General features: G+C 44.6%; 1 protein-coding gene across 1 annotated transcript; it reads left to right on the top strand.

Moving 5' to 3' along the window:
• The first annotated feature begins 973 nt into the window (after nt 1-973).
• LOC130212647 (oocyte zinc finger protein XlCOF22-like) lies at nt 974-24,757 on the top strand. Its single transcript, XM_056443785.1, has 2 exons — nt 974-1,444; nt 22,375-24,757. The coding sequence occupies exons 1-2, from the start codon at nt 1,252-1,254 to the stop codon at nt 24,231-24,233; spliced, it is 2,052 nt and encodes a 683-aa protein (XP_056299760.1). The 5' UTR covers nt 974-1,251; the 3' UTR covers nt 24,234-24,757.
• The last annotated feature ends 1,129 nt before the right edge of the window (nt 24,758-25,886 follow it).

Here is a 25,886-nt window from a genome sequence, read left to right as displayed (position 1 = left end):
CGTGGCTGGCATGATGACCCATTAGCCAATCAGAACGCTTGTACTGTTGCCATATAATAATTCCTCTTTATTCATAAAGAAAATGTAAGCTAGCGGTCTGATGCTGCCCAGAGGAAACGCAGGTCAAGGACGGCATCATCAGTGTAATGCTGCTTATGCTTCAACTCTGTCAGATTTTTTTTTTTTGGCAATGGGTTTTGGCAATCCCCTTTTTTGGGGGTTTGAGCACCTGCCCCCCAAAATGTCTGTGGACGTGCCTGAGTACCTGTACTCTGTGCAATGACAAGAAAGTTGAATCTGATTTGATGTTGTTTTATTATCATTTAAAAATTAAAAGATTATAATAATAAATGATAGACAGTCAATACTAAATAATAATATATATAATTTTTTAAAGATTTGAGTAATATGAAATAAAATAAGGATTAAAAAAATTAAATAAAACAAACACTATCCATTCTTTGTTATAATAAATCGTTTTTTATGCTTTAAAAAATCGGATAAAAAACGATTACAATACTAGTAAGGAACAATAAATACAAATAAAAAACATTTGAATTAGTTGCGGTGCATGGTCCACGCATATTTATGGACTCAAAGTAACACAAGTATTATAATATGGTTTGCCATGGTAAATAATAACTGTATAATAATATTATATATACATGAATTAGAATAATACAAATCAGCAGAGATGCAGAAAATTATTAAGATAATTCATTATTTTGTTGTATTCTACAGAAACAAATAAATGTTACAAAACAATAGCTTGAGTTGTCTCTTTCCAACACTGTTAAGAAGTTAATAAATTAATAATTATCTATTATTTGTATCAATGTAAGGGCTTTTATTTCGGAAGTTACCCACCACGTATGCAATGAAATCCACGTAGAAGCTTCCCAGGCTCTTATTTTGAAGGTCCCTCCGCAAGCGGCCGCTGTTCCGGTCTCCACTCACAAGATGGCGCCTCCCGTCGGCAGCAGCAGCGTCTCTTCGTCACTGCGGTGGTAAAGTGTCAGTTAGCTCCTTCAGTCCTGACCCAGCAGAGTCTCTGTATGTCTGGATAAACCTCTGAATGGACTTCTAGAGGTTCTCCTTTGGTTCTGGATGTTGTTCCTCGGACTCATCTCCCGCTACAAAGACATTGAAGTTAGCTTAGCATGCTAACAGCGCTAGTCCCAGTTTAAAGGAGAGGAAACGGGCTTTGTGACGGACTTTGAGTGGAGAAAACGTTTCTGTCGTTGGGGGGAAATGTCTAAAGTCCAAATGCTGAGATGTTTCGTCAACCAGCGACTCACTGCGGCTGCGCAGGAGATATGTGGGCTGTTTGAAAGAACGATAGCAGAGTACGAGGAGGAACTTTGTAGTTCTCAAGAGGAGAACGAGCGACAACGGAAACTGCTGGACGCCGTGTTCAACCCGGAAGTCCGGATACAACGAGCAGGTTGGTTCATGGAACAGCATCTTTGTGGTATAAAGTATGGAATACGTTTTTGAGGCTGTTGTTTCTTTGGCTAACTGTATTAGCTCAACATTAGCATAACACAGACTGTGCGGCCTGCTGACTGCGCGCCCCCTCTGATATCACTCCGCTCTGTATTTCAATCAAATGCAGAGCTACCAACTCTCACGGTTTCGCCGTGTGACACACGCTTTTGCATGTTTTCACGCTCTCACGCCACACAACCAATGAAAATAAAGCATCCTGGATAGATATGTCACTCTTGCCTGTCTTCAAAACGTAAGAGCCCTGTTAATGACATGTGGTTCAATTAAGTTCTCACTCTCTTAAACTTTAAATCTTGCAATAATGTGTTGTGTTTGTGCGTGTGATTTTGTGTGGTGATGTAAACTCAGCTGTCATAAGGAGCAGCAGGAGAGCATCGTGTTAACCTCTTGGTATCCTGCATGCTCAACACATCAGAGCATTGTTTATTAAGGCTGCCCACATAGCATTTATCACTTTATTTGCAGGCCTAGGAAAAGGACCCTCTCAAAAAATTTCAAAACAGCTCTTTGAACAAGTAAGATGTATTATAAAGAATTTAACATAAAGACAGGACAGTTGTGCAATAGAATTAGGCATGTTTTTGTAAATGAGAGTAGAGTTATTAAAAAACATTTAAATTCTTTAAGGTAGCAAAGATACCTCGTAAAAGACCTTTGCCAGGCCAGAATGCAGGGAACAACATGGGGACAACATGGGGACAACATGGGGACAACATGGGGACAACATGGGTACAACATGGGTACAACATGGGTACAACATGGGTACAACATGGGTACAACATGGGGACAACATGGGTACAACATGGGTACAACATGGGGACAACATGGGGACAACATGGGGACAGCATGGGGACAACATGGGTACAGCATGGGGACAGCATGGGGACAGCATGGGGACAACATGGGTACAGCATGGGGACAGCATGGGTACAACATGGGGACAGCATGGGGACAGCATGGGTACAACATGGGTACAACATGGGTACAACATGGAGACAACATGGGGACAGCATGGGGACAGCATGGGGACAACATGGGACAACATGGGTACAACATGGGTACAACATGGGTACAACATGGGTACAACATGGGGACAGCATGGGGACAGCATGGGTACAACATGGGGACAACATGGGGACAACATGGGGACAGCATGGGTACAACATGGGGAGAACATGGGGACAACATGGGGACAACATGGGTACAACATGGGGACAGCATGGGGACAACATGGGGACAACATGGGGACAGCATGGGGACAACATGGGGACAGCATGGGGACAACATGGGGACAACATGGGGACAGCATGGGTACAACACGGGGACAACACGGGGACAGCATGGGGACAACACCACATTAATTCAAATGTCCTGATATTTGAGCCACCGTGTGTGGCTGCGTGCGCGGCAATATTTTGGTCACCCCCGACAAAGTCTCACTCCAAGGTTTTTTGAAAAGTTGGCAGCTCTGCAAATAGTCCCAACACATCACAAGAAGGGTTGCATACCAAGAGCAGGTTGGCTCATAGAACAGGAGATGAGAACGTGCAGTGTATTCATGACTCATACAGGGGATGACTCCTCTGGTTGTATAGAAGTCTATGCTTCATGTGTTAAAGCTGCATTCTCTCTCCTGACCACCAGGGGCTCCTCTGGTTGTATAGAAGTCTATGCGTCATGTGTTGAACCGACATTCCCTCTCCTGACCACCAGGGGGCTGCTACTCTGGTTGTATAGAAGTCTATGCGTCATGTGTTAAAGCTGCATTCTCTCTCCTGACCACCGGGGGCGACTCCTCTGGTTGTATAGAAGTCTATGCTTCATGTGTTAAAGCTGCATTATCTCTCCTGACCACCAGGGGGCGGTGACTCTGGTTGTATAGAAGCCTGTGCTCTATGACAGTCGAACCCTTCCTGTCGTTGACTTGCGTCGCTCTGATTCTGGTCGTTAGGTTCTGCTCTCCGGGAGTTTGGTTCCAGTAACCGGGTCCTCCCTGAAAGGTCTTCCTGAACTAGACCACAGACCGGACCGAGGACCTGCTCTCTGGTCTTTGTTAGACCTGTTTTACCACTCGGGTGGTCCTGGGCATGATGATCCATGCCGACCAGAGACATGTGGTTCAGGTCCTTCAGCTGGACGGTCGGTGATGAAGAGTTCTCCTGAAACAGAATCCTGTTCCACTAGAAGAGAAACGGCAACGCTGCAGTGAAGCGGTTCTTCTTCCAGTCATCAGACTCTATTTGAGCTGAAGAACATGAAGAACTGGTGGAGCAGGAAGATCATCCTCATGTTGTATTGAGGCATCATAACGATGAACACAGCATCACTCATAAGAGAGCTACATTCAGAGTTATGGACAAACTACTGAGAATGTAAAAGCTCTCGTTATGCAGAATAAACTCTTTTAGAGGGCTAAACTATAATAAACACATGCTATTGGATCCTTATGACTCATTAGCATGTCAGTAGCAGAACCTCAGCCCTTCAGGAAGAACCCGTTAGAACCCTGATGGCATCGAGAGGATAAACTACAGCGGACAGGTCGATGCAGTGGAGTAAGAGTCTAAAGGACGAGGAGAGGGAGACGGGTCCTTCACAGCAAGGGCTCTGTCCTGGGGCCTTTGGCTCCTTCTACCATTGATGGAGAGGAAGAAGAAAGGGAGGAAGAGGAGGAGAACCAGAGGAGTGAAAGAACATTACAGCTCATCTCTTCTCTTCCTTGTGGAAGACTTCTCCATCCGACTGCTTCCTCCAGCTCAGCTTGATGTCGCCGTTCAGCCCCTGGTCCTCCAGCCTCTGTTTGAGCTGAAACAAGGAGGGAAGGACTCTTCACTAGACTGGTTCCCTTACCTCCTGCATCCTTTCCCTCTCTGTCCTCATGTGAAGCTCTAGAATGACTCTTCACTAGACTGGTTCCCTTACCTCCTGCATCATTTCCCTCTCTGTCCTCATGTGAAGCTCTAGAAGGACTCTTCACTAGACTGGTTCCCTTACCTCCTGCATCCTTTCCCTCTCTGTCCTCATGTGAAGCTCTAGAAGGACTCTTCACTCGACTTGTTCCCTTACCTCCTGCTTCCTTCCTCTCTCTGTCCTCATGTGAAGCTCTAGAAGGACACTTCACTAGACTGGTTCCCTTACCTCCTGCTTCCTTCCTCTCTCTGTCCTCATGTGAAGCTCTAGAAGGACACTTCACTAGACTGGTTCCCTTACCTCCTGCATCCTTTCCCTCTCTGTCCTCATGTGAAGCTCTAGAAGGACTCTTCACTAGACTTGTTCCCTTACCTCCTGCTTCCTTCCTCTCTCTGTCCTCATGTGAAGCTCTAGAAGGACTCTTCACTCGACTTGTTCCCTTACCTCCTGCTTCCTTCCTCTCTCTGTCCTCATGTGAAGCTCTAGAAGGACTCTTCACTAGACTTGTTCCCTTACCTCCTGCTTCCTTCCTCTCTCTGTCCTCATGTGAAGCTCTAGAAGGACTCTTCACTCGACTTGTTCCCTTACCTCCTGCTTACTTTCTCTCTGTCCTCATGTGAAGCTCTAGAAGGACTCTTCACTAGACTTGTTCCCTTACCTCCTTCTTCCTTCCTTTCTCTCTGTCCTCATGTGAAGCTCTTGAAGGACTCTTCACTAGACTTGTTCCCTTACCTCCTTCTTCCTTCCTTTCTCTCTGTCCTCATGTGAAGCTCTAGAAGGACTCTTCACTAGACTTGTTCCCTTACCTCCTGCTTAACAGGCCGCCACCCTGTTATAATGGTCGGGGAACCACTGGACATCATCAGTCACAAGACGTCTGGCTCATGATGTTCAACATCCTTGAATGTTTAGCACTTTAAATGATCCAAAAGAAAAGTATGGTAATTTCCCATCGTCCTGAACTTTAAATGAGGCTGATGCAAGAACACCGTAGCTTAGCTTAGCATGGACTTAGCATTAGCGTTGTTGCTTCACGTGTTTTATATCAATAACTTGATATTTATAGAATTCATTTTTGATCTATTTGGATGTTTTGTGCTATTTTTTGTTCTGCAAATGAATGAACCCTCAGTCCACCTTTAGAGACCGGGTGATCCTCTGTAGCAGATGAACGCTGACTCGAAGTTACAGTCCAGGTTCTCCCAGAGTTCATCGGCACTGAAGTCTGCCGCACAACCAGAGGAACTGCCGGCTCATGCGGGTTCCAGTTCCTAAATGAGGAGTCACTTCCATCAGACCACGTCCATCCTTCCCTGAAAAGGCGGATCCAGACTTCTCCTCCTGGGGGACCAGATTGCGGACCATCTGGTCCCCCGTGTTCCTCACCATGGCCAGGTCTGTGTGGTGTTCTCTGCAGGAGCTCTGGGCCTCGGGCCACGTCATGGTGGTGTTAACGAGGACAAACGTCTCTCTGGGCCCTGAAGCTCGAGCAGAGTGAGGGGCTGAGTAGAGGAACCAGAGCGGACCAGTTTATTGTTGCTGGATGAATCTCAGCATGAAGGAGGAGTCGACACGGAGCTGTGTGAACATGCCGGCGGCCATTGAGTCCCACATTCATGCAGACATCAGAGCTCGTGTCTCTCCAACAGACAGGATACAAACCGGCTGAATCAGCACTTTGATCTGCCTTAAAGGACCTTCATGAAGACGAGTTCAAGAAACCGTGAACAACTTTAACTGGTCCTGAACCAGTCTCAGTGTAATCCTGGTTCTCTATAGACCTCAGTCTAGTCCTGATGTTTTATAGCAATGGGGGTACGCGTACCATAGGGAGTATATGACATCTTTAAAATTGGCATCCATTCAAAAACTACATTACATTATTATTTAATCAATAAAACATAAGAGTAAGTTCAAGTAATTATCCTGAAACTCCAGTTTCCCTCCCATATCAAGATGGTTTGACCCAACCTAGCACACACCAACTGTCATCATCTCTACATGAGCTTTAGTCCACAGGGGGTGCCAGAACCAACACTACCACTTTAGTCCACAGGGGGCGCCAGAACCAACACTACCACTTTAGTCCACAGGGGGCAGCAGAACCAACACGACCACTTTAGTCCACAGGGGGCACCAGAACCAACACTACCACTTTAGTCCACAGGGGGCACCAGAACCAACACTACCACTTTAGTCCACAGGGGGCGCCAGAACCAACACTACCACTTTAGTCCACAGGGGGCAGCAGAACCAACACTACCACTTTAGACCACAGGGGGCACCAGAACCAACACTACCACTTTAGTCCACAGGGGGCGCCAGAACCAACACTACCACTTTAGTCCACAGGGGGCGCCAGAACCAACACTACCACTTTAGTCCACAGGGGGCGCCAGAACCAACACTACCACTTTAGTCCACAGGGGGGCAGCAGAACCAACACTACCACCTTAGTCCACAGGGGGCACCAGAACCAACACTACCACTTTAGTCCACAGGGGGCGCCAGCACCAACACTACCACTTTAGTCCACAGGGGGTGCCAGAACCAACACTACCAACTTAGTCCACAGGGGGCACCAGAACCAACACTACCACTTTAGTTCACAGGGGGTGCCAGAACCAACACTACCAACTTAGTCCACAGGGGGCGCCAGAACCAACACTACCACCTTAGTTCACAGGGGGTGCCAGAACCAACACAACTACTTTAGTCCACAGGGGGCACCAGAACCAACACTACTACTTTAGTCCACAGGGGGCAGCAGAACCAACACTACCACTTTAGTCCACAGGGGACAGCAGTACCAACTGTAGATGAAAGTTCTCTGGAAGCAGAGTGACTTCATGTTCATCTCTCAGACGACGTGGATCCGTCTAGGGCTGCAACTAACGATTATTTTGATAATCGATTAATCGGTTGATTATTTTATCGATTAATCTGATAAAAAACCCAAAACTTTAATTTTAACCCTTTATTCAAAACAGGGTCCGTACGGTCATGGAAAACCTGGAAAAGTCATGGAATTTTTAAATGGCTATTAGCAGGCCTAGAAAAGTAATTGGAAAAAATAAAATCCCAAAATATTTGGAAAAGTAATTCAAATTTGTTTTTTTCAAATGTTAATTTACACGGTATATATACGGTATGCTTTGGAATTCTCATTGTTATTTTAAATACTATATCTTCTCACTTTGTCACGTATAGACAGAGTTTTCACAAAATGTTTAATCATGGAAATTTGGTTTAAAGTCATGGAAAGGTCCTGGAGATCCACTGGTCACCATGGTGATGAACCTGTTCACTGGTCAGCATGTGATGAACCTGTTCACTGGTCATGAGGATGAACATGCTCACTGGTCACCATGTGGATGAACCTGTTCACTGGTCACCATGCAGGGTTTTTCCTGGGTCAAAATGGGTCTTCGGTGCTCCCAAAAAAAATGTTGGCGCGCTACGCGCGCACCATCTATTCATGCAATCGGGCTGTTGAGTGAGTGATCAGCAGCTGGCAATGGAGGACTTAAAATGACTTACGTATGAATAAATACATAAATAAATGCATGAATAAATATGGGAATAAATAAATAAATGCTTAAATAAATGTATAAATACAGGAATGAATAAATATAAGTTATAAATCAACAGGACATCATTACATAAATATATTTATACATTTCTGTATTTCTTCATTTATTTATTTCTCTGTTTGTGTCCACACGTATTTCTTCATTTATTTATGTGTGACATTTACGTGTCGTATATTCAAATGAGCTGGGCGGTCCGAACCTCTGTCTAAAGCATGATTGGTCACCGGAGTGTGATGCACCTGGTGTGTTGTGCTCTACTATTTCTGCCTGGCACATGAAGCTGAAGCTCGCTCAGCTAACCATTTGCAGAAGTTAGCCTAGACAGCTCTTTGACTTCAGCCGTTTATCAATTCCAAGTACACTGAGTACAGACTCGTGTTTTCTTGGAGTCTGGTCTTGGTAGTCCAGACTCGAGGACGCAGGACGGTCTTTCTGGTCGTGTGACGTCACCACATCAACTGTTCTTGTTCATGAATTTACTCCAATTATTCACTGTAAAATACTTTACAGTGGAGTAGAATGTGTTGCGGTGTTCACTGTCGTTTGGCGTATACTCCGCCCACAGTAGCCTGGTACTTGTTCCCGAATAAACGGTAATAACTATAAAACGTCTCGGAGCTTTCCATTCTGACCCAGGGTCGCTACAATATGAAGTTATGAATCTCAGTCAAATTGACGTAACGTTATCTTTTAATAAATAATAAACTCGTTGTGCTCTTTAGATCCTCCAAAACCTAATTATATCTCATGTTTAGCCGCTATCTCTTTTCCAGGATCCAGGATTTAGCAATTTAATGATAGAGGAACTTGACAATTTCTTTCTGTGGAACACTGGTTCAACAGATAAAGTTGGAACAGTATGGGAGGCCTCCAAAGCTTATATAAGGGGGAAAATTAAAGCTGCAAGCAGCGTCGAACGGGTCCTCGCTCACCCGCGCCGGTCGGGGGAGCCGGCGCCGAGGAGCCGGCGCCGAGGACCCGGCCGCGCCGGTCGGACTCGACTCGGCGACTTGTAACGGCGACAAGTTTGATTCGACAAAGTCCAGTTCAGCCACTAGGTGGCGCTTTAACTACGTGAACATATTCATGCGTGTATCCCGGCGTGAAGTATAGACCGCTATTCCATGTAAAATGCATAAATGCTTGTCGTCTTGAGTTGTGCACTGACGTCTCAATTCAATTCAGTTTATTTGTATAGCCCATTTTCACAATTTACAAATTTGTCTCGAAGTGCATTACAATCTGGACACATAGACATCCCTGACCTTTGACCTCACATCGGATCAGGAAAACAGGAGTACTCACAATCTGATCCCGACCTCTCAAGGCATCACGTGTATGATTAGTTGGGCACAGTGCATCATCCAATCTCCATTTCAACCAAGCTGCTGAAGCAGACTGGTGTTAGCGGCTTGTAACGGTTCTTCAGCGTCATCTGGAAAACAAAATTGCAGAAACAATAATGGTGTCAATTGGTCTCTTCAATAAGCAAATACTGGTATGATTCATAAACTTCAAAGCACAATAACATAACAAACCTGCGGCTGGACAATCCTCCTTAGTGCCACGTCCTATAAAGAAACAGAATAAACAAGAAAGTAACGGATTTGCTTTAAATAAAATTCAAATATTGTCATAATATTAATAATATTTATTTTACGCTAGCTTTAAATTGAATTCATTCGAAATCCATGGTGATATCTCATGAAAATAATTCTGGGCCTAGCTGAGGTCACCAATAACAAGACTGCAGTGTAATTTTTTTAAAGAAAGTTACAGATTTGCTATAAAAAAAAAATCAAATATTTTCATAATATTAATAATTAATACTGCGCACCATTACGATGACTGTGCAGTGGATGCACTGCTCTGGAGGAGGTCGGGCAGTCTTGGTCCTGTGCTGGTCCCAGTCCACAGGAACTGGGGGCAACCATGCTCATTATACTGCAGTCCAAACATCTCCATAGTGTCTGCAATAGAGATGAACAGCAGGACACCGGAGGTTAGTACAGCAATCAACATCTGATGTGTGTCTATGTGCAGTGATTTTGATGAGCACACTTTACATCTCAATGTCAGATCCTTCTAGTCAGAATATGATTATACTATGTAATTAAAAACTTCATCACACTCTGGTTCTAACATTGCTGATGAAAGTATACAGATCTCGTAAACAATATACAGGTTAATAACACCAAATGGTATTAATATTCTTAAAGAGTAGGTAAATAATATTTACCATATACTCATTAGAATTCTGAATTAAAATAAATGGCTCAAGAAGAAGTAATAAACTTAAGCATCACTCCTAGTTTTAATAAGCTGCTGGTAGTTTAATCTCTAATAACACTTCATGTATGAATTGAGTATATGTTGTATGACAGCCGTAATATGCAAAGTAAACAGTAATTATTCTTTCAAATGGATGTGGAGCAGTTAAATAGCTACATGAATATTAACTGCATGCATCTTCAAGCTTCATCAGAACACATTTATAACGTGACGTGAATTCAAAGACACACCGTGACTCTGTTAAGAGTTTACCGTTCTTTCACTGCGGTTATGTAACGTAATATCCACAGTATTTATGTGTTCATGCCGACTGGCGAACAGGAGAAACCATTATATATTTGAATGGAGGGTCGCATTAGCATGGAGCTCCTCGTGTAGCATAGCATTGAGTAACCTGTGACAATCACACACGGAGAAAGAGCACCGGATAAACACGGTGGATTTTACAGCGGTCATGTGAACAAGAGACTGCCATGACTAATTATCGTTGGATTGTAGTTCATTGTAATACATTTAAAATGCTTACCGTCTCAGACGGAGCAGACTGCAGACCAGGCCCGCAGCTGCGTTCTTCTTCTTCTTCTTCTTCTCTAAACAGCAGTTTGCATCCATATATTTGGTGCATTACCGCCACCTGCTGGCCTGGAGTATGAAACGCAGGTGAATGTACCTGTGTGGAAATGAGAGGAGATTTGCACAGAGTGAAACAGAAATCAATATTGGCGACATCTGGTACAGTTTAGAGCATGGTGCCAAGAGACTTTTCTTTCCGTCTACTTGTGTTACATATACCTACGCAGCGTTATACATGTAGGTCAAACGTAGCACCGGGGCTGCCTAATTGAATATTGTAGGTGGCGCTATGGATCAAATTACCATTTTTGAAGAATAAAAATCCTATCTGGTAACTACATCTTTGATTCTTAATATGTTTGCCAAGGGTATTTTCACAGGGAGCATGTTTAGTCCCTCCAAAGCCCCTTCGTTGTTTGATGCGAAGAATGGGTTGCCACGGCAATAGTGTAACACCGAACGTAAAATGCTTTGTGGGCAGACATCATGACAATGTTTGGATTGTGTGTTACAAATTTGAAGCCGATCTGATTGACCGACTAAGAGAAGCAAGCCTATCGTGAAAGTGAATAAATTATGGTTATTTTACTTTTCAATAGGTGATCAATAGGTGTTCCTGGAAGAAATGTGCTTGTTTCTTCGTGTGAATGTGTTCGGGCCTTGACTGGCATCACACATGATTTTTCTGGGAAGTATTGGATGAGTTTAAGTAATAGTTTTTAACATAAAGAAATCACAGAAAGTAAAAAATTATTGGCAGTAAAAAAGTGTAAATTTTCTACCGACGAAAAGTCCGTTTTTTTTCACAGTGTTCATTATTCAAGTCTTGAGATTCTATAAAACTGATTTTTAGCCGATTCTGTTGGCGTTTTGTGGGAGAAATAATCGATGGGGAAAAAGTGGAAAAGGGCCAAATCAAGCAAAAAACGGCAAAAAACGGCCAACTTTGGTGAATTATTGTAGCGCCCCCTACGGTTCAAATTGCACGAAATTTGCTGTGAATGTTTCAGGCTCCCTTCTGCACATATCCTGACAGTCTGTTATTTTTTTCTCCCAATAGTGTTGAAGTTATGAGCATTTCAAAACAGGACACGCCCCTAAAATGTTCGTTGGGCCATAGATCCTTACCACAATAATATATTTGGAAAGGGATGATAGATCTTAGATGATGTAGCTTCCATAATCATTATCTCCAATAGGTTTGGTTTGAATTGGACCCCGTATGTCGGAACAAACGCCTCTGATGTGTTTTTCACCAAAAAAAATATGGTGGAAAATTTAAGTAGGCGGAGCTTAGGGTACTGAGAGGCTTTTTTGTAGAGCAGGTCCAAGTGGACTTGTGAAAAAAAAAGCTAGTCATTTGAACATACTGGGTGAGGGCGCCGGTCAAATTTACAGGTGGCGCTGAGAGCAATTTTTAAAGCCGAATTTCGACGTCGTTGTCATCCGGCTATTTTCACCAAGCCTGACAAGCTTGCCAAATTTGGTGAGTTTTGGGATATGATACATACCCCCAATATGCGCCCAATGTTCAAAAATAAGAAGCGGAATAAGAATAATAATTAAAGCTGCAAGCAGCGTCGAACGGGTCCTCGCTCACCCGCTGGTCGGGGAGCCAGCCGAGGAGCCGGGCGCCGAGCCGGGCGCCGAGGCCGGCGCCGAGACCGCGGCCGGTCGGACTCGACACGGGCCGTGACTTGTAACGAGCGACAAGTTTGGGGCGGATTCGACAAAGTCCAGTTCAGCCACTAGGTGGCGCTTTAACTACGTGAACATATTCATGCGTCATGTGTCCCTACGTGAAGTATAGACCACGTCATGGAAGAGAGAGGAGAGAGAGAGGAGAGAGAGAGGAGAGAGAGAGAGAGAGAAGAGAGAGAGAAGAGAGAGAAAAAGAGAGAGAGAGAGAAGGAAAAAGAGATAGAGAGAGTTCTTATTCCATTCTAAATAACGGGCTAGTCAAACAAATTTGGGGCGGACTGAAGGAAGTACAGTTGAGCCACTAGGTGGCGCTTTAACTACGTGAACATATGCATGCGTCGTGTGTCCCTACGTGAAGTAGAGATCACGTCATGTAAATTCAATGTAAAAAAAAAAAGTGATGAAAAAAAGCTGCCTTGTCTTGGAATCAAACACACATCTCCAGGTGTCCAGACCAACACTTATCATGGTGAGCTATGAGCCAGCTGGTTTACAGGCAGCCGTAGGAGCTCACATTATTTTGGGCAGAAAAATTTGGTTATTTTACTTCTCAATAGGTGATCAATAGGTGTTCCTCCAAGAAATGTGCTTGTTTCTTCGTGTGAATGTGTTCAGGCCTTGACTGGCATCACACCTGATTTTTTGCGTTAGTATTGGATGAGTTTAAGCAATAGTTTTTAACATAAAGAAATCACAGAAAGTACAAAATTATTGGCAGTAAAAAACCGAAAATTTCCTACCGACGAAAAGTCCGTTTTTTTTCACAGTGTTCATTATTCAAGTCTTGAGATTCTATAAAACTGATTTTTAGCCGATTCTGTTGGCGTTTTGTGGGAGAAATAATCGATGGGGAAAAAGTGGAAAAGGGCCAAATCAAGCGAAAAACGCCAAAAACGGCCAACTTTGGTGAATTATTGTAGCGCCCCCTACAGTTCAAATTGCACGAAATTTGCTATGAATGTTTCAGGCTCCCTTCTGCACATATCATGACAGTCTGTTATTTTTTTCTCCCAATAGTGTTGAAGTTATGAGCATTACAAAACAGGACACGCCCCTAAAATGTTCGTTGGGCCATAGATCCTTACCACAATGATATATTTGAAAAAGGATGATAGATCTTAGATGATGTAGCTTCCATAATCATTATCTCCAATAGGTTTGGTTTGAATTGGACCCGTATGTCGGTAAACGCCTCGGATGTGTTTTTCACCAAAAAAAATATGGTGGAAAATTTAAGTAGGCGGAGCTTAGGGTACTGAGAGGCTTTTTTGTAGAGCAGGTCCAAGTGGACTTGTGAAAAAAAAGGCTAGTCATTTGAACATACTGGGTGAGGGGCGTCGTCAAATTTACAGGTGGCGCTAGAGAGCAATTTTGAAAGCAATGACGTCGTTGTCATCTGGCTATTTTCACCAAGCCTGACAAGCTTGCCAAATTTGGTGAGTTTTGGGATATGATACATACCCCCAATATGCGCCCAATGTTCAAAAATAAAAAAGTGGAATAATAAGAAGAAGAAGAATAATAATAATACCCCTAACAATTTCAATAGGTTCCTCTCGGTCAGACCGGACCCTAATAATACCCCTAACAATTTCAATAGGTTCCTCTCGGTCAGACCCCTAACAATTTCAATAGGTTCCTCTCGGTCAGACTTCGTCTGTCGCTCGGACCCTAATAATAGCTTATTCCAGTCGGAAAAAAAGAGAGGAAGTTAACATTTTAAGTGCTCTAGAATCTCAGCTCAAAGATTTAGAAAAAACCCTGTCCACAAGTCACACTGATTTACTGCTTAAATAATGGTGTGATCTCAAATTTAAATTAAATGAAATATATCATAAAAAAGCACAGTATGCCCTATTTAGGCTAAAAAGTAATTTCTATAAGAGTGGTGAAAAATCTGGGAAATTATTAGCCAGACAACTCAAACAAAAAGAGGCAAGTTATGCTATACCAGCGGTTACAAATGAAATGGGGAAACTGATGAAAAATACAAAGGAAATCAATAGGATATATGCAAGTTTTTATAGTGAACTCTATAAATCGGAGGCTGATCCAGAAGTGGATGATTATGAGACATTCTTCTCTAAAATAAACCTCTCAGAGATATCTATGGATCAGAAAAACTGTTTGGACAGCCCCATAACAGTAGAAGAGGTCAAGTCTGCTATCGCTCTCATGAAGCCTGGAAAATCACCTGGGCTAGATGGCTTTCCCGCCGAATATTATAAAAAATATGTCGATAAATTGGCTCCCATCCTGACAACGGTTTATGAGGAATCATTATCATTAGGAGACCTACCAGGAACATATAACGAAGCCCTGATATCTTTGATTGTTAAAAAATATAAAGATCCGACCGAACCAGGAAGTTATAGACCTGTGAGCTTAATTAATGTAGACTGCAAAATCCTAACAAAAATTTTAGCAATGAGGCTAGAAAATATCCTACCACGCTTAATACATTCTGATCAAGTAGGATTTATAAAGGGAAGATCATCTGCAGACAACGTCAGACGTCTGCTACATCTTATACAGCTTAATCAGGGGGAAACCACTCCCATAGCTGCATTCTCCTTGGATGCCCAAAAGGCATTTGATAGGGTGGAGTGGAACTTTTTGCGATATACTCTTAAACGATTTGGGTTTGGGGAAACATTTGTGAAATGGGTAAACGTAATTTATTCAAATCCACGAGCAGCAGTGATGACAAATGGAATGATATCCCCCTTTTTTAATTTAGAGCGAGGTACCAAACAGGGAGACCCTCTAAGTCCCCTACTCTTCACACTATTCTTAGAGCCTTTGGCTATTGCAATAAGGACAGATGCGGGTATTAAGGGGGTCGTACAAGGGGAAGAGGAACATAAAATGTTTATGTATGCAGATGACATTTTATTATTGATCAAGGATCCTTTGATGTCAATCCCTAATGTTTTATCCACAATTGAGTCCTTCTCAAAAATATCAGGTTACAAAATAAATTGGCAAAAGTCTGAATGCATGCTGATATCAAGAGGATGCATTCTATCAACGGTCGATTCATCCCAGTTTAAATGGATCCCAAGGGGACTAAAATATTTGGGTATTAGGCTGTGCTCAGACATAGAAAATATAATCTCTTAATATGCTTCCTTTAATTAAAAAAATTAGGACTAACTTTGATAAATGGAAAGTGTTAAATCTTACCTTATGGGGAAAGATTAATATCATTAAGATGGTGGTCGCTCCACAATTTAATTACATCTCTATGATGATACCAGTAACCATCTCCGAGGAGATCATTAAACAATATAACCAGCTTTGTAAAACATTTTTATGGAATAACAAAACGCCTAGAATTAGTATGAAAAAGCTCTGGGCCTCAAGAGATAATGGGGGATTGGCTCTTCCAAATATGGAATTATATAGCATTGCATTCGAAATACATAAAATTGCACGGCACTGGGCAAATTATGAATCTAATCCGGCATGGGTAAAGATGGAAGGGGAATTGGCCTTTCCACTCCAGGTTATGGACTTGCTATCTCAGAAACACACAACGGAAACCGACCAAAGAAATCAAGTAGTACAACACTCCAAGTGGGCATGGGCAAGGGCACATAAGATTCTGGGGATTTCTCAATATAAACAAAGCTATTCCTCCACTTGGAATAACCCTCACATCTGCTTAGGGAAAAAAGTATTTATATGGGATACATGGCTGGCAAAAGGAGTACATGTCATCAAAGATCTCTACAGAGATGGCTCATTTAAATCATTTGAGGACCTTAAAGAAACGTTTAATTTAGATGAGAAGGGGGATTTCTGGAAGTATTTACAGTTGAGGAGTAGCATGGGGGCTGGGTTCGGACTGAAAATAGAAAAGAAAGAAGAGAATAAGATTCAGGAGTTCCTAAATGCTTCCCGTACCCAACAATCTGCCTCAATATTTTACCGAAAATTTTCGAATATTCAAGTTGGAATGTGCGATGGACTGAGACTAGTATGGCAAAAAGATCTTCGGACTGAGATAAGGGGAGATGTATGGCAAGAAATAATATCAAATGTAGGCTGGGCTACAAGGGATGCAAGAAGCAAGTTTACTCACTATAAAATTGTACACAGATATTATTTTACACCTCTGAAACTGTATAAAATGGGATTGAGGCAAGATCATAATTGTTGGAAATGTAATATAGAAATGGGCACTTTTCTACATGCTATGTGGGAGTGCTCCAATGTGTGGCCTTTATGGAAGGCAGTGCTAAAGACATTAGAAGGGTGGCTCAAGCGGCCTTTACCAGAATCCCCACAACTGTGTTTATTAGGGGACACGTCACTGGTGCCACCAGGCCTCACCAACGCAGAGATCAGACTGTCACTAACAGGCTTCATGGTGGCAGCAAGGCTTATCCTGAGAAACTGGAAGAGCCCACATACGGCCACGCTCACAGACTGGCTCAAACTCATGACGGAGACGGCTGCTTTTGAAAGTATGATTGCCAGGATGAAGAACAGTTCAAGCCAAACTGACCAAGCATGGAAAAGTCTGATGGCTTTCATTACTAATTAGAGGAGGGGTCAAATACTCAGGGGTAAGATTTGGATTTTGAGGGGATTGCAAATGCAGAGGCAGGGTAGTGTATACACACTTACAAGTAAAAGATAATTAAGGGGGTGCCGGGGTTGTTTTTTGTTGTTGTTGTTCTTTTTTTGGGTGTGTTTTGGAGGAGGGGAGGGTATGTGTGTGTGTGTGTGTGTGTATGCGTGTGTATATGTATGTATGTCTGTGTGTGTGTATGGGTATGTATATGGGTGTATATATATGTTTATGTTTATGTCTGACATTTCTGTACTTGTTTTATGTTTATATCATTAAACAAATAAAAAATTTAAGTGACAAAAATGTTTAGCCGCTACGGAGACGTCAGAGCCAGCGGAGCATTTAAAAAAGTCCTGCCGAGATCAGGCTGCGCTTGGCGGCCACACAGCGCGCTGACCGCCCGGAGCTCAGTGGTCCCGCGAGCAGGACCTCAAATCTGCGTCGCATATCCTTATTAGGCTGAATCTCGATAAACCGACCACAGATTTGATGCTTAAACTACTAACTTCTCGGCTGAAAACATCCTTAAATTGCATTCCGTGACTCAACAACAGTAGTATTTAGAATGTACAGACAAGAATGCAAAATACACGCTGTTCGTCTACAGGTCCCGCCCCCCTGAAGCTGGAAACCGAGGGGAAACACTGAACTCGATTACTATTGATCCAAACAGAACGAGGGTTGAACCGGGACTTGAAACATACTATTGAGAACATATTCGCTGACATGCACGTGATGAATTTTTTATTTCTCTTTTTTTTTTTTCATCGCAGACTTTTTTTTGCCTTAGGCGCTCGGGATTTGTCATAGGCGCTCGGGAAAACGGAGTAGGCGCACGCCCAAATGTTCTCTATGCAGGAAAAACCCTGCCATGGTGATGAACCTGTTCACTGGTCACCATGGTGATGAACCTGTTCACTGGTCAGCATGTGATGAACCTGTTCACTGGTCAGCATGTCATGAACCTGTTCACTGGTCACCATGGTGATGAACCTGTTCACTGGTCAGCATGTGATTAACCTGTTCACTGGTCACCATGGTGATGAACCTGTTCATTGGTCATGAGGATGAACCTGTTCACTGGTCACCATGGTGATGAACCTGTTCACTGGTCACCATGGTGATGAACCTGTTCACTGGTCACCATGGTGATGAACCTGTTCACTGGTCACCATGTGATGAACCTGTTCACTGGTCACCATGGTGATGAACCTGTTCACTGGTCAGCATGTGATGAACCTGTTCACTGGTCACCATGGTGATGAACCTGTTCACTGGTCAGCATGTGATTAACCTGTTCACTGGTCACCATGGTGATGAACCTGTTCATTGGTCATGAGGATGAACCTGTTCATTGGTCATGAGGATGAACCTGTTCACTGGTCACCATGGTGATTAACCTGTTCACTGGTCATGGTGATGAACCTGTTCACTGGTCACCATGGTGATGAACCGTCACAAACAGACTGACAGCTTTCCTCTCCTGAGCAGTGGTCCCCATGTGGCCCCGCCCCCTGAACAATATCAGAGACGCGTTCCCATTCATTATTTTTTCACCTGGCCCGCTGCCGTTGAGATTGCAGTGAGACGCGGAAAAAATGTGAAGTGGTGCTCTTCACAATAAAACATCTTTGATGGGACGTGTCGCGTCTCGGCCAATCAGCGTTCAGATGTCCACAGCGTTTGGGAAGTTAGGTTAGCTTGAATGTTAGTCCGCTGCATCTGCTGCTGTCACGCTGCACGGTGTAGCGATGCTAACAAAGTACCCGTACGTTAAAAACGATGTGATTTAGCATATTTTTAGTATCGATACTTCATTAAAAGAGCGATCAGAGCGCACGCTGCTCTGCTCCGTTAAATGTTGTCTGCACGCGCAGCGCTCACAGCGAGTGGGGGCGTGGCTTATCTCCGTTGCCTTTCTCCGTGGAAAAATATTTTCCGCTATCCGCCACGGAATAAATAACCACGTTTTCTACGTTATCCTCTTGTGGAAATGCCACACACATCGTGACATGTAGCGCCCTGGTGTCTGGGGTCATGACGTCACCCGGAGGCGCACTCAGCTCCGTGAATGTCTCCGACTACGTGAATGACTTCCCCTTCCAGCGCCACGTGAGCAGCAGCAGCCAATTAGATTCATCAACAGAGGAGCAGCTCAGCGCTGATTGGCTCTCACAACGCAGCCTTCCGTCTCTCGCTCCGCTCTTGTTTCTCCTGCGCCGCTCTGCGCTCAAATCAACTTTGTTTATACTCCGTGACTTATTGAGCGCCGTAATAATCGCGCGACACAACGAATCGATAATGAAATTCGTTGGCAACTATTTTAATAATCGATTTTTATCGATTCGTTGTTGCAGCCCTAGATCCGTCCCTCATCTGGATGATGCATGTTTACGGTTCTTCTCTTCAGAAGCTGTCCAGGCTTCCATCCTCTGAACTCCGTCTCCCCGGGTCTGTAGAAGCTTGTGTCTGACAGTCATCACCTCCAGCTGCTGTTCAGTCCTCTCCAGGCTCGCTGGATGCAATATTTCATTGTGATATAAAGAAATACTTTCAGATATTTTTACTTCCCGTTTGCAGTCTTGATACCGAGGATGAGTCTGAATTACAAAACTTTTCAAGGACGGGTTTTCAGTTATTTCAAATCTTAAAACAATATTCAGGTTCACGTAAAACTTGGAAACGGGTTTTATTTCTGCAGAGACACAATGCTTTGATGTAGCAACCCAGCGGGACTGTATTAATGAGCACAAGGCAACATCCAACAAGTGAACAAATCCATCTTTTTAGCATCTTTAGCACATATTTGTAATGTATATTTAGCCCCTCCCATCAGACCTTTTAACCAATCACAGCAATTATTTGAGAACTCACATAGTCGACCGTTCTGCTGAAGTCCACCAGGGTCTCCAGGTCTCGTATGGAGGCCAGGTCCTTGTGGTCCTCTCTGCGGTGCCCTGGTCTTCAGCTCATGGTGAACACGGTCGTGACGTCCAGCAGCCGGGAGGCGGAGCTCAGACCTGGGGGACAAGTTGAGTTGTTTTTCTAGGTATTCATTTAAAAATCCCAAAGTGACGTGAAGACCAGGACAACTCACAGATATGACATATACACAAAGATACACATGGAACATCAACAACAAGATAAATGCATTTAATAAATACAAGTAAGTAAATAAAGGTATATATATATAGTGTTACTGACCCCCCTCATATTATTGGCGATACCCTCATACAGATCCAAATATTAAACAAGGGAAAGTATTTTATTGCTGGATTTTGCTTAAAGCCATGGCTAAATAGTTTATTGATTACATTTAATATTTATAACTTAACTCACTAATTCAAATTCTCATTTTACATTAAAGTAAAAAATAAGAATAAAGAAGGGAAAGTGAGAGGAACAAACTATGAAACGGTATTATCATAATGTAGAAGTCTTGCCTGACACGATGACGCTCAGAAGTAGTTTGTCCATCCTCGTCTCCTCTGGTCTCCTCTCTGGTCTCCTCTCTCGTCTCCTCTGGTCTCTCCTCTGGTCTCGTCTCCTCTGGTCTCTGAAAGATCTAATAACTGACTGACCTTTTGATATTTGGTTAGATGATTCAAACAATGACGTTTGAGTGATCACTGTCCCAGTCTATGGGTGCACACACACACACACACACCGTCTCAGTCTATGGGTGCACACACACACACACACAGTGAGTCTATGGGTGCACACAAACACACACTGTCAGTCTATGGGTGCACACACACACACCGTCTCAGTCTATGGGTGCACACACACACACACACCGTCCCAGTCTATGGGTGCACACACACCGTCCCAGTCTATGGGTGCACACACACACACACCGTCCCAGTCTATGGGTGCACACACACACACACACCGTCTCAGTCTATGGGTGCACACACACACACACACCGTCTCAGTCTATGGGTGCACACACACACACACACCGTCTCAGTCTATGGGTGCACACACACACACACACCGTCCCAGTCTATGGGTGCACACACACACACACACCGTCCCAGTCTATGGGTGCACACACACACACACAGTCTCAGTCTATGGGTGCACACACACACAGTCTCAGTCTATGGGTGCACACACACACACAGTCTCAGTCTATGGGTGCACACACACACACCGTCTGTCTATGGGTGCACACACACACACCGTCTCAGTCTATGGGTGCACACACACACACCGTCTCAGTCTATGGGTGCACACACACACACCGTCTGTCTATGGGTGCACACACACACACCGTCTCAGTCTATGGGTACACACACACCGTCTCAGTCTATGGGTGCACACACACACACCGTCTGTCTATGGGTGCACACACACACACACCGTCTGTCTATGGGTGCACACACACCGTCTCAGTCTATGGGTACACACACACACACACCGTCTCAGTCTATGGGTGCACACACACACACACCGTCTCAGTCTATGGGTGCACACACACACACACACACCGTCTCAGTCTATGGGTACACACACCGTCTCAGTCTATGGGTACACACACCGTCTCAGTCGACTCACGTCTGCGCCGTGTACCTCCGAGCTCGCTCCCGGACCGGCTCTGAAGTGGCCCGTAAACCCTCTCTGTCCAAATGCCTCGCCGAGTCTCTTAACGGCAGCATTATCCGACTTTCCCGCAGTGGAAAAGCTGCCTTGCTCAAGCGGCTGGGCAGAAGTCTCACCGGCTCATCTCCGTCATGGCCGCTGCTCCCCGCTGACGCTCTGACGGCAACCTCCAACCGTGGCCGCTTTACGTGGATGTCCTTGCTAGCCGAGCTTCATCGGGTCTTCATCTCACATCCGTGTCTTGTACTTGAACCCACGGCGGCGTGCGTTTCTCTATGAAGTGCCGGTTAGCCTGGCTAGCTACACTGAGGCAGCTACGCTAAACTAAGATTTGCCGTCGCCATCTTGGATTATGGTTGTCGCCGTGTCTTAGTTTAGGGAATAAAACAAGTGAGACGTCGCCTCCTGCTGGTCAGTAGAAGTACGCCAGAATATTTCTTGAAACGACGTCACTAGGGGATGAAAAGTTTTCCCTAATCTTCCAAAATTGTTAATCTTAGTTTATATTCTCTTGGTTAGACTAATGGTGTTTTATTGCATAATCTAATTTGATCATTTCACTGGTTGAGGGTTCTAAGATGTATGAATGCATTTTATTATTCTCCACAGAAGTCCAGCAGCTGTCAGTGGTTCAAGTAGAGGGTCCCCCTGAGCAGCAGGCCTGGAGCTCCAGTCTAGACCAGGACGACCCAGAACCCCCACACATGATAGAGGACCAGGAGGACCTAGAACCCCCACACATGATAGAGGACCAGGAGGACCTAGAACCCCCACACATGATAGAGGACCAGGAGGACCTAGAACCCCCACACATGATAGAGGACCAGGAGGACCCAGAACCCCCACACATGATAGAGGACCAGGAGGACCTAGAACCTCCACACATGATAGAGGACCAGGAGGACCTAGAACCCCCACACATGATAGAGGACCAGGAGGACCTAGAACCCCCACACATGATGGAGGACCTAGAACCCCCACACATGATAGAGGACCAGGAGGACCTAGAACCCCCACACATTAAAGAAGAACAGGAGGACCCAGAGCCCCCCCACATTAAAGAGGACCAGGAGGACCCAGAGCCCCCCCACATTAAAGAGGACCAGGAGGACCCAGAGCCCCCCCACATTAAAGAGGACCAGGAGGACCCAGAGCCCCCCCACATAAAAGAGGACCAGGAGGACCTCTGGACCAATCAGGAGGGAGAGCAGCTTCAAGGTCTGGAAGAGGGTGGTCTCAATTTCTCATTCACTTCATTCACTGTGAAGAGTGAAGATGATGAAGAGGAAGAAGAGGAAGAAGAGGACGCTCAGTCCTCTCATCTTCATCAAAGTCTGACTGAACTGATGGAAATGGAATCTGATGAAGAGGACTGTGGAGGACCAGAACTAGACAGGAAGTCAGGACCAGGTACTGGTAAGAGGGCTGGAGAGTCTACTGAACCTGATGACTGGAAGGAGACCAGAGACCCTCAGTCTGGTTCTAACTCTCTGAATGATGAAGATCCAACATGTAGTTCTCACCTCTCAAGTCACCCAGTGAGGAGACCATTACGTTGCTCAGTTTGTGATAAAACTTTTACACACAGGGGAAATTTAAAGACCCACATGTTGAGTCACACGGGAGAGAAGCCTTTCCGTTGTTCAGTTTGTCATAAAAACTTTCTCCACAGGGGGAATTTAAACGTCCATATGACGTCTCACACAGGAGAGAAACCGTTCAGCTGCGCCGTCTGTAAGAAACAGTTTAAAAATAGTTGCAGTGTCCAGAGACACATGTTGATCCACACGGGAGAGAAACCGTTCCGCTGCTCCGTCTGCACAGCATCGTTTACACGAGGCGAACATTTACACAGACACATGATAACTCACACAGGGGCGAAACTGTTCAGCTGCCCCGTCTGTAAGAAAACGTTCACACACGACGCGAGTGTCCAGAGACACATGTTGACTCACACGGGAGAGAAACCCTTCAGCTGCGCCGTCTGCGACACGGCCTTCTTGCAGCAGTCGTCTTTGCAGAGACACATGTTTACTCACGCAGCAGAGAAGCTTTTCAGCTGTTCCATCTGTAAGAAGTATTTCACACGCAGGGGAAATCTACAGATACACACATTAACTCACAAGGGAGAGAAGCCGTTCAGCTGCTCAGAGTGCGGTAAAGATTTTACCCGGAGGGGACATTTAGAGGTCCACATGATAACTCACACGGGAGAGAAACCGTTCCGCTGCTCTGATTGCGGTAAAGGGTTCACTATCAGGGGAAGCCTGAAGAAACACATGCTTATCCACACAGGAGAGAAGCCTTTCAGCTGCTCCGTCTGTAACAAATCCTTTATAAAGCAATCATCTGTGCAGGCACACATGTTGACTCACACAGAAGAGAAACCATTTCGCTGCTCAGAGTGTGGGAAAGGTTTCACTGTAAAGGGAAGTCTGAAGAAACACATGTTATCTCACACAGGATAGAAACATTTCAGTGCAATAGGGAACGGAAGCTGCACATGGCAAGTCACACAGCAGAGAACTCCCTTTAGTGGTGTTGATCAAGTTGACATTAGTTCCACTCCCTCCTTCACAAGACATTGAGGTTCCGACCTCCCTGTCCTGGGGCAGTGACTCACGTCCAACCGGGAGGACTCTATCCACCGATCCCCGCCAGAGAACCATGGCCTCAGAGCTCCCGACTCATCTTCAGCGTGGTCACGGTCTCCGATCCTAAGCAGGAGAAACTGCTGAACAAGTCCTAGAAACCCAGTAACCACTACGAAGAGATCTCCAGGAAGAGGCTCTGATCTGGGCCGAGAGGTGGCGGTGTGTTTGTAACCGTGTTCGTCTTGTTTACCTTTACCTGCACTGTGAACTTGTCATTGGGTGTTCTACGGACCTCCGAGTCCCGTATGCTTGTAATTGTATAAGACATTTTGTGTTCTCTAATATTATTGAATTGGATCAGTATTGTTACGGTAAATAAACTTAGTTATAGTTTGAAAGATGTTTCTGTGATTATTTTCTGCACGTGTTGTGATGATACATGGTTGTTATCGTCAGGTCTCGGACTCAAACCTTCACCGTTCACTCTAAATGTGGAAAAGTACTTTAAAGAACTCTTGGCATTTTTAGGGAACAGACATAGTTTGTCTGGAATGGTCCTTGTCCCTGTTTGGAGTTCCAGTGTTTATGCCGAAAGTCCTTCACGACCACGAAGTTGCCTGGTTGCGGTGAACAGAGTCGGTACCGCTGCTGCTCCCCGAGTCGTGATACTGGGTAGAGCACGAGAGAGATCCATGCAGTGGGTCCACATTACAGCTCATATGCTGTTGAGGGAGGAGGTTCCCTCGGACGCTGAAACCGGTTCTCATGCACCTCAAACCAGTGGGCGGAGCATTGGTCCAAAGCAAGACCTGCGTCCTCACAACATTGAGCCACTTTACACATCAGCAACCTTTCTGATCAGGGCTGAGTGCCAGTTAAGCAGCGGTGAAGGGTTCTTGACACCAGAGGTCTCAATGGTCCTGCTGGGGGACCCACCATCACCCCTGAATGACAAGCCGTGAGCCAAATCAAAGTCTTCCACTTCTCAGATTGATTTAATGAAAAGATTATCACTTCAACCTCAGTCTAACACTGACATAGACCTGATGGAGGAATTTATCATAGGAGAACTGGGGATGGTCCTGTCAGAGGTCATAGTAGTGTAGAAGGGAAGACTACGGCCATAGTAGTGTAGTAGTGAGGTTATCTCTATAGATATGATCAATGTGTCTCTGCTAACAGGCCACGTACCACACTCCTTCAAAGTGGCTGTTATTAAACCTCTCCTGAAGAAGCCGCTCTGGATCCAGAGGTGTTGGCTAACTACAGACCGATCTCTAACCTCCCCTTCCTCTCCAAGATCCTTGAGAAAGTGGTCGCAAATCAGTTGTGTGACTTTCTACATCATAATAGTTTATTTGAGGAGTTTCAGTCAGGATTTAGAAAACACCACAGCACCGAGACGGCACTGGAGGAAACTACAAATGACCTCTTAATGGCAGCAGATAAAGGACTCATCTCTGTACTGGTCTTGTTAGACCTTAGTCCTGATAGAGGACTCCTCTCTGTACTGGTCTTGTTAGACCT

This window comes from Pseudoliparis swirei, chromosome 1 (assembly GCF_029220125.1).
Source record: "Pseudoliparis swirei isolate HS2019 ecotype Mariana Trench chromosome 1, NWPU_hadal_v1, whole genome shotgun sequence".
Taxonomy (NCBI): Eukaryota; Metazoa; Chordata; class Actinopteri; order Perciformes; family Liparidae; genus Pseudoliparis; species Pseudoliparis swirei.
The sequence above is the reverse complement of the archived record's forward strand: the minus strand, read 5'-3'. Positions and strand labels throughout refer to the sequence as shown.

Excerpts from the sequence above, each read along its gene's own strand:
- LOC130212647 (XM_056443785.1), top strand. The coding sequence starts at position 1,252 with ATGTCTAAAGTCCAAATGCTGAGATGTTTCGTCAACCAGCGACTCACT. Across the intron at positions 1,445-22,374 it reads AGTCCGGATACAACGAGCAG|AAGTCCAGCAGCTGTCAGTG; the intron begins GTTGGTTCATGG and ends TATTCTCCACAG.